Source organism: Mercenaria mercenaria, chromosome 7, assembly GCF_021730395.1.
Source record: "Mercenaria mercenaria strain notata chromosome 7, MADL_Memer_1, whole genome shotgun sequence".
In the NCBI taxonomy this organism is placed as follows: Eukaryota; Metazoa; Mollusca; class Bivalvia; order Venerida; family Veneridae; genus Mercenaria; species Mercenaria mercenaria.
In genome coordinates this window covers 53,900,467-53,910,568 of record NC_069367.1, presented here as the reverse complement: position 1 = coordinate 53,910,568, position 10,102 = coordinate 53,900,467, and the positions used below count along the sequence as shown (strand labels likewise).

At 33.2% G+C, this 10,102-nt stretch overlaps 1 protein-coding gene across 1 annotated transcript; it reads left to right on the top strand.

Annotated features, from left to right (window-relative positions):
* Positions 1–6,254: 6,254 nt before the first annotated feature.
* On the top strand, positions 6,255–8,077 carry LOC123555817 (uncharacterized). The gene is made up of 2 exons (XM_045346406.2): positions 6,255–6,923; positions 7,979–8,077. The coding sequence occupies exons 1-2, from the start codon at positions 6,255–6,257 to the stop codon at positions 8,075–8,077; spliced, it is 768 nt and encodes a 255-aa protein (XP_045202341.2).
* Positions 8,078–10,102: the final 2,025 nt, after the last annotated feature.

Here is a 10,102-nt window from a genome sequence, read left to right as displayed (position 1 = left end):
ATATGGGTTATCTGAGGTCAAAAACTAGGTCACTAGGTCAAATTATAGAAAAACCTTGTGTCTGCGATAGAAACTTACTTTTCAATTGATTTTCATGAAATTTGGTCAGAATGATTGCCTTGATGAAATCTAGGTCGAGTTTGAATATGGGTTATCTGGGGTTAAAAAATAGGTCACTAGGTCAAATCAAATAAAAACCTTGTGTATGGGATAGAGACTGTATTTTTCAAATGATGTAATAAGTTTAGCTTTCTGCGAAATCCTTCATGCTTTAATTATGTTGCGTTAAAACCAAAAACAACACGTAACTTTTGATATTTTATTTTTTAATTCACATTCCTGCACGAAAGGTCAGTATCAAGGTTGATAAAAATCAGATACGACATCTATTTCCTTCATTCATTTCTGGAATATCAGATGCTACCTTTTGTATGGACTGCATAAAATCTAGAATATGAAATAAACTGAAGGGCATAGAACTGATTATCTAATCTAAAAGGAAGAACCGTGTACAAACGATTCGAAAACTAGATTTATTTGTAGTTACCGGTGCATAAAATGTGTAACGTTTCATAACGCATTTATTTCCGGGAACATTATCAAATGAATCACTATATATTATGATATGTAAATCAAATCGACTTAAAAAAGCAGCGACGTTTGAATGCCAGGCCGGTTAGAAATCAAAGTCGTTCGTTTTTAAAACCCTTGGTTCCTCCTACCGTCTCCAGGGTGATTTGATTAAAATCATTTGAAAATAAATGTTTATTTGTTTATCTCATTTATCGACTGCTTATTTAGAAGAGGAATCAGTAAAATAGGCTTAGAAAATAGGCCCAAAATAAACAAAAATGTTTGTTTGCCCCATCCCCTACCAACTTTAAGCAAACCTTTTTTCACCATTTAGAAAGACGATTTACCTCGACTACTTTAAGAATACGAAGGGCTATTGCACGCATCCGTTCGTCGACTTCCACGTACCCATTGTTAATCATTTGTAAGATGTTATCATTAGTAATGACTAGTGGCAATTAACAGTATTCCACTTAAGCCGGGATGTTGTATATTCCACTACCTCTAATGAACAGACTCAGTCATGCCGAATCTGCTATTATTGTGCTTGTTTGCATTCTGTACTTCTAAAGGATTTGCATGTATACTTTATTTTTTTAACAACATTGGGTTGTTATATATTTTTTCACTGCCTATCTTCTGTGTAATTATTCCAAACAGAATATAATTTACTAAAGAAAGTTTACTTCTGACTGAAGAAAATCATGCAAACACCCTTCCCAGGAAGAAAATGCCATGTGCATGAAGCCAGGGATTTAATGTAGTTGGACTTCCTAAGCACTTTGCAGTTTCCTTGCATTGTCTAGACCATATGTGCTTATCACGGTAGCTTCAATACCATAGCTAGAAATTTTCATTTCATATTTCATTTCATAATGATTATATCTCGTGCAATATGCCATGATATTTTAATGATAATGTATAATATTATTAATAAAATGATAGAGCCACAGCATTGTCCCATTTAATCAGTGTTTGCCATTTCGAGGGCTTAGAGTGAAACTGGTCTATCTGCTTCTATTTCTGTATACAGACAGACCAGTTTCACTCTAAGCCCTGGATTTATTTTCAAGAGTCAGAACCGGTTAAAAGAGTGATAAGTTGGATTTGATGTCGAATCGACACAAAAATGCTTTAAATCGCCAACAAAAAGTTGAATTTGAAACGTAAATAAAATAGTCTTCAAACTTCCCTTTAAACACTTACGTAAAAACATGATAGTGTTAAATATCAGTTATAAACATTGAATATGAATGACACGACATTGTACAACTATATCAGAGATACAATAACATTAACGAAATATAGAATAACAATAATGACTTTTACCATAAGAATATCGAAAATACAATAACAATAATGACATATACAATAACAATAACAATAGCAAATTTTAAAATATGAATGACACGACAATGAATAACAATATCAGAGATACAATAACAATAACGACATATGGAATAACAATAATGACTTTTACCATAAGAATATCGAAAATACAATAATGATAATGACATATACAATAACAATAACAATAGCAAATTTTAAAATATGAATGACACGACAATGAATAACAATATCAGAGATACAATAACAATAACGAAATATATAATAACGATAATGACTATTACTATAGGAATATCAAACATACAATACGCATGACGACATATACAATAACAATGGTAAGACTTAGAATATGAATGACACGACATTGAACAACAATATCAATTATACAATAACAGTAACGAAATATGGAATAACAATAATGACTTTTACCATAAGAATATCGAAAATACAATAAGAATAACAACATAAACAATAACAATAGCAAATTTTAGAATATGAATGACACAACATAGAATAACAATAACCAACATACTATAATAGTAAAATACCGATATAATATGGCAACGTTTGACATGCCATAGACGCACACTTCACAAGTAATATTTGCATTAGCATTTGCCCAAATGAACATCCTCGTTGATTTCTATAGCTCCATGATCTGCCAGAAACACGTTAAGCGACAGGTTTTATATATAGTCTTTGCTATACAGGGTTAACAAACGATGGTATATGAATTAACAAGTGATGGTTTTGCTAATGACAATTCCAAGGCGACGCTCATTGTTTCTTTCCTTCTTCTCCGTTACATATAAGTTATAGTAAATATAGTCAATATATTTTAGTATAGTTTAATAATGTCACATCCATGCATACACTGCTGTAGGTTTTTGTGTTTTTCTCCTATTGGAAATGTTAGCCCTTTGATAATTTCTTTTCTCAAGGTAGCAGTTAAATTTTCCAGTCTAAAACACCAGTCCATTGGGATAGGAATGGCCACGAAAAGTATTGGTCAACACCATTCATCTTTGTTTGAACTTCAAACGCACAGGCCTAGTACTACGTAAGATAGTTGCAAGTGCAAGAATACATAATATTGTTAATTATGTATGATAGTTTGTTAAATAGTAGGACTGTCTCCCGATCTTACATTTCAAAACAGAGCTTTTAAAAGGAAATGATTCACTTGCTTGTTTAGTAATATACTGACTTCTTTTCTAATTTCTCGATTGTGTATACACATCTTGATGAAAAAGGGCAAATAACAAGTTTGATATGGAACAAAAATGATGGACTATTCAAATGCCATGTCACTAAAGAAAGCTTACTAAAAATGCAAAGTAGAATAATGGAACATGTGTATTGCATGTCAGATCCTCACACTGAACCATTAGGTTTCTATTACATAGATACTGAAAATAATTATAACTACAATGAATCCAAGTACTGGGAGACTTATTACGGCCGCCAGACATTACGGTGCTTAGCATACGCTATAACGTGATACCACCTGCCATATGGGTTAAGAAATACGTTATATTTTACATAGGTTGAAGAAATACGTCAGCACATCAACTAAGCATTTTAAATTTTATCTCCATGTCATGTACAAATGAGAGTAATCGGCGTGTTTACTCCGTTAATGAAGGGAAACCAGTCTTACAAAATGTTTTACAAGATTTGAAACTCAATTATTTACCTTAACGTTCCATTATTTCCTTACTTTTTATTAGTACATGTCTAGAACATTTATCAATGAGTTTAATGGATTGTAGCACATGTTTGTCCAATTTTAAACGCATCAGTACATAAGTCGCCAATTAATCAATTGAAAAGCAGCAATTCCGTAAACTGATCACAACTTGTTTAACGTTAAAGAATTGCGTTGAAACTTAAGATTAGTTTCAAGAAGTGATTTGTATGGTCTGTTCCTTAACATATGATGAAAACTGTGTGATAGGTCTGGTTTTGTATCGAAGTATTTTCCTTATATTTTTCCATTTTTCATTGAGCCATAAAGTAACTATAATACTGTCCACGCGTAATTGTCAACTTGCACTCCCGACTAGTCTCCAATGGATTCATTGCAGTTTTACGAAAAACATCCACTAGGCCAAATCGCTTGAGTAATAGACACAGTTAAAAAGTAGGGATTATATATTTATTCCACCAAAGACCATTTAGTACACATCAAGGAATTGTATCAATGTCTGTCTGGTAAACAATTTACACCAGTAATAAAATCCTAACCATCACCTATTCTGCTTTTCATTTCGTCGTGTTGGGCGACCTGTGGTTTTCCACTTTTTCTATTTGACTGAGTCTATTTATGAGAGGTAATGAAATTTGCAACACCTCTCATGCCTTCTAGCACTGGCTTAAGCAGAATTCTGTTACATTTAACTAAATTTTCTCCGACCAGAAAATGTAACAACACTAAATCCAAGTACGGAAAACTTTCTATAGCCGGCATACGGCACTTAAAAACTGCTATTGTGATAGTTAATACAGTCTGTGAAAATATCATTTTGAAGCATCGAACGGAACCAAGCAATATAAAAGCAGACACGGTTTGTAGAAGAAGTTTTCAACATATTCAAGCTACGAAGAGTACTTTGGTGGCAATAAAGCAACAAAGATGAAAAACTTTCAACATGTTAATCTTATCCTCAAAGGACAACCATAATATACCATCTAATAAGTTTACAATGTCACATACATTTAACTCAGTTAAAAGATCATTCTTACTAAAGACGCTACACTTCCCTAAACAAGATCGAGCGTTGAATATTTATTGCTTTCAAACCAAGTGTAATTGTCAATATTTACTACATTATCATGGGTTAAATTTGTTTCAGCTTTACCTAGAATATCTAAATCTAAATAATTAGAACAGCGTTTTCTTAAATGAAAAATACCACTGTTCGCATCTGAACTTCATCCTTTAATGATGCAAAACCTGGAACTGACCAACCTATTACTTCCTCCCCACCTCTGTTTTTCTGGTAATTGTGGCCACCATTTTGATTGTTACGACCTTGACTTAACCGTGATTGACTAGCACGACCTTGACTGTTTGTATTATTATCATACAACTTGTTTTTGTTATTTCAATTTTCAGAAACTGAATTTGTACTTGCGCTGTACAGACCACCATCAGATTATGTAGAAACACTAATTAACGCTATTAACATCTCTGAAATCTGCATAATTGCTGTGTTGGCACATCTGGACGGACACTCTTATCTCCACGCATTGACAGCATTTAAGTCCTACCATGTTCTTATGAAACAAGGCAGTGTAAATAAAACTGCTACCTTACAGGTGAATCCCTAACACACGCAGCCAAGCAAAGTAATAGCAGACTCGGTTACGTCTGGTCATAAACACCCTTCATACTATCATAACGGGAAATGTTTATACTAAGATATTGAAGGACCAGAAATGACGCATAGAAAAATTAGACACTGAACCGCTTTGAAAAGCAACCCTCATATTTAATTTTGAAATCATTCATGCGTTAAAATGGAGTGGATAAATTAGGGTATAAATACGTGTATAACGATTTCGGCCTGCAAAATCCCTTGTCTTTTAACTGTCGATCCTAAAGAACATTTATCATTAAAAGACGTAGACATAGTGTAATTTCAACTTTCCTTATGTATACTTTCTCTGTGAAAGTATGCCATTAAAATTCACCTTTTCTAGGGAAAAAACCCGATTAGCATATTGATAAAGCTTCAGATAAAACGCAAATATTCTGTAGTTACGCATTTTTACGTAACAAGGGTTTAGGAAGCATTGTTACACTAATCGAGACATGACATTTTGGAAATGAGTACACTCTTTTAATAGCGAAAGTAACTAACGAATGCTTCATATTGTGACTTTCATTTGTAAAAGCGTAATATGCGATAGACATCTTTGTAATGAATTTAGTCAACTTGAGTACATAAGCAGACATTGTTTTAATATAAGCCTGAATATGAGTTATTTTAGAAGGTTTATGCAAGACACGTGTAGAATTGGTTATTTAGAAATGCTGGTTGAGTGAGTATCATTAATTAAGAGGGATATATTTTAGTATTACAGTGATATTAAAATAGAACAACTTGTGTAATGTGTTTTATAACGTAGACTATCTTTCCATGAAATTATCATCTAGTTTTATGCATGAAGTAACTTGACTGGATTTAAATATACACGCACTTAAATATCAGTGCGTCGATCGTTATTGAAACAAAATGGAAAGAAAGTTTATGCATAAAAGGATTATTGTGTTATTTTTGTCTGTGCTTCTATGTTTTCTAATTTTTATATCAAGTGATGTGACGGAAATGGATCATTCTGGTAAGTTACGAGAGAGTTCGTACACATACGGTCCTCTACGTGAAAACTGGACTATTCTTCTAACAGTAAACAACGCATATTTTGACTTCTTTAGAAACTGGTTCTGGGCTTATCGGCAACTTGATATTACGTATTCCATAGTTATCATAGCAGAAGATGAATTTGTTTATAGAAAGTTGCGAGAATTTAAGTCAGAAACGGTGACACTTACAAGAAGTGGGCACGCGTCAGTACACGAATCTGCGAGTTTCGGAAGTGCAGCATTTAGTACGTTAGTTTCTGCGAGGCCGTCACATATACTGAATTATCTTAAAATGGGAATAAATGTTCTGTATTCGGATATTGACATGGTTTGGATGCAAAACCCTTTTCCATATTTTACAGGAGATTTTGATATGTGGATGGAACTTGATAATGTAAATAAAGATAATTATTGTACAGGATTAATGGCCATTAAAAGCAACAAAAATAACATACGATTAATAGAAGGCTGGGAAAAATCTTTACAAGAGACCCTACAGATCGACCAGATAGCATTCAATAAAGTTGTGAAACATGCAACTATACGATTGTCAATTTTAGACAGCAATAAATTCCCTAATGGTTTTCTATATTTTGAAAAGTTTACAGAGGAAGAACGTAATTTAGCTGTGATTGTACACAATAACTGGATCATTGGGCAGGGCGCAAAATTACAACGTTTTATAGATATGAGATTGTGGTTCGTTCCAACCTTTCATTTTCCAACGGAATTCTATTATGTCATTTTTGTTTTAGTATGTATAGTAATGCTTGCATTTATTTGCGAAGTTAAGGCATATTATTAAAGAAATTATATTAATTGACACGTGTTCGAATTCTAACTATGTAATAATATATTTCGTCGTTATTGTGCATATATAATAAATTATTATTATGTTAATGTTTTATTGTACGTTTATTGTAAACCGTTAAAATGTATTTCGTTGGAAATACATAACTATAACTTTCGAAATATTCTTTAGTATAGTAATCTTGATAACTCAAAACTAAACGAGATTTTTACAAACTTTTACATATTTCTGTACGTTGAGTTAACTCGGTTATGAAATAATATATAGCAGATCCATGTTTTAATATATTTAAACACGAGGTTGTGCGCTTGTAGAATAATTAAACCACGACATAGACCGTGTGATTTATTTTATGCGGGCTGTAATGGAGTCGATGTGTTTGAATATATTAAAACATGGTCATGCTATATTTCATTTTGGAGTGAGCCAATGTTCAGTTCTGTTATTAAATGTTGATTCTAAAACGTGTTTTACATATAGTAGATACCACGTTTTCCCGGTGTATGTATGGTGACATGGCACCAATATTGCCGTGTTTTAACTAAATTCAAAATGGTTTCTTCATACTACAAACAAAACCGATTTATTTAATAATGATGAACTGTTCATGAGTCCAGGGGCCGTATTTATAAAGCATCCTAAGTATAAGTATAAGAAATTGATTATTTACTTAAGTATTACTTAGGTAAGAAGTTTATTTACTTAAGTATATTTGTTATATTTATAAAACAACTTAATAAGTAATTCTTGTTTTTTATTGTGGACGAAAACATTAAAAAAAACAACATTAATTTCAGACAGATACGCGTGGCGAGTTGTACGCAGTTGAATACCTCAATGGCAAATCTGTTTGTTGTAGTTATTTAACTGTATTTCAGTTACGTAATGACAGGCTGTCAACCTTACAAGTCTTTCTGGATTCTGCACCAGTACCAGTCTGTTCTCCACAAATAACTGCCAATTTCTCCAAACCATGAATCAGCGTTGGACGACGAATGATTTCAGACATAATCTATTTTATTAAATCATCACAGAGAACAAATGCCTGTATTAGTAAGCTCAGCGAGCGTGGCCAGGTTTGCATTTAGTAGAAGTAGTAATTGGATTTTTTCCATACCGGGAATATATTTTTGAAAATCCATATCCTCTGTGATTATGACGATTATTTGAGCCGCGCCATGGGAAAACCAACATAGTGGCTTTGCGACCAGCATGGACCCAGACCAGCCTGCGCATCCGCGCAGTTTGGTCAGGATCCATGCTGCTCGCTAACAGTATCTCTAATTCCAACAGGCTTTGAAAGGGAACAGCGTGGATCCCGACCAGACTGCGCGGATGCCATTATGTTGGTTTTCTCATGGCGCGGCTCATTTCCCTATATTGAATGATTCTCTGTTAACAACACAGCAATATAATAGAATCAAAGTCTTGGGAAGACTGACGGAGACGGTTTTTGGCAGATTTCTTTCCTGTTATATTTCAATGACTGTAAGAGATAATGCTACTTGCTGACGGATATAATTGAAGCAGATTATGACTGCATTTACAGATTATCAGTTAACCCTTACCCTGCTAAATTCTATAATGAACCTGTCCATCTTTCAATTTGGACAGTACCATTACGTACAGTGTACATTCTACATACAAGTAGTAAAATTGATATAGACGTCTAGTTCGTCCATAACTTTGTATTGATCAACCAAACCGAGAAAGATTTTCCTAAACCTAAGACCAAACTATGTGAGACCTCGCATGAATCGGGAACTTACATAATCTAAACTGCAGCCAGTGAACTGATAAATCGTACATGATCTTAATGATTAGTTTGACTTGTAATCAAGTCAGCGTTTTACCCAGGGCTTAGCCACAATTATTTCATTGATAATTCATTCGCATTGCTCATGAATGGAACTATTTGATGTAGTGCAGAAATTTAGATGTTGTTAGGAATAAAACAAGCACTGTCTGATTTCAGAAAGTCAGTGATAACTTTGGAAGCGGGTAAACCCGCCTCCAAAAAAGAATTTTAAATATTTTTCCCACCGAACAATCTATTGCTTGTTAGATAATTACATTCTCTACAAGAGATACACCCATTCCACATGAAGGTCATGCATTTTTCACAGCTCACCATAAAACAATTTGTGTCCAAACAATATTTAGAAGCGTGTCCACATTTTCATTATAATCCTAATTTTCACACTGTTATGATATTTTAAAGCAAACCCCTGTATTTTATGTAAATTCTATATCATTATAATTTAAAATGTCTAAAATTCTCACAGCTCGTGTAATTATAACGGTCGTTACATAAGTTTTTCAACATATTTTAATTATTATACAATACATGTTGTGCTAGGATACACACCTATTAATGTACAAATATTTTATACAAGCAGATCTGAATATTTGTATGCACATACAGGTATATACAGGTATGCATTAAGTAACTCAACCTGCCCGTGTGATTATAACGGTTATACCCTAACGTTTATTTTACTTATTAACATTGGCTATTTAAAGGTACATCCCTATGATGCTTCTCTCCTGAATACCAAAACAACCACATAAGCCGCATTTTTTTCTCAAAAATTGTCCGTCCCTGTCTTCATAATTTTCGTATCGGCTCACCATCAAACATTTCGTATCAACACAATGGTGTATAGAAATACAATTTTAATGATTTGTATGAAAATACACATTCTCTTCAAAATATGGCATTTGTAAGTGCAAACCTGTGTTGCTACGCTCCTGAATACCTTACGTACACTTTGTACCATTAAAAACAAAATTCATGAATGATTGTACCATAAAAATATTTGTCTACGGTGTTATTGCAAAATTCATATGCTATATCGTGTTATTCTAATGTGTATTCATCCGTCAATATCCACCGTCTGTTTCTTAAAGCTCATATCAATCTACCATGATAATAACATTATAATTTTAAAGGGTACAGAAACATTTTAAAACTAAGACAGGCGTACTCTTTTATTATGTTT

What these genes read in the sequence shown, in the direction of transcription:
- LOC123555817 (XM_045346406.2), top strand. Translation starts at nt 6,255, where the DNA reads ATGGATCATTCTGGTAAGTTACGAGAGAGTTCGTACACATACGGTCCT. An exon ending in AACGTAATTTAGCTGTGATT is followed by an intron (nt 6,924 to 7,978) that starts GTACACAATAAC and finishes ACTGTATTTCAG; the next exon opens with TTACGTAATGACAGGCTGTC.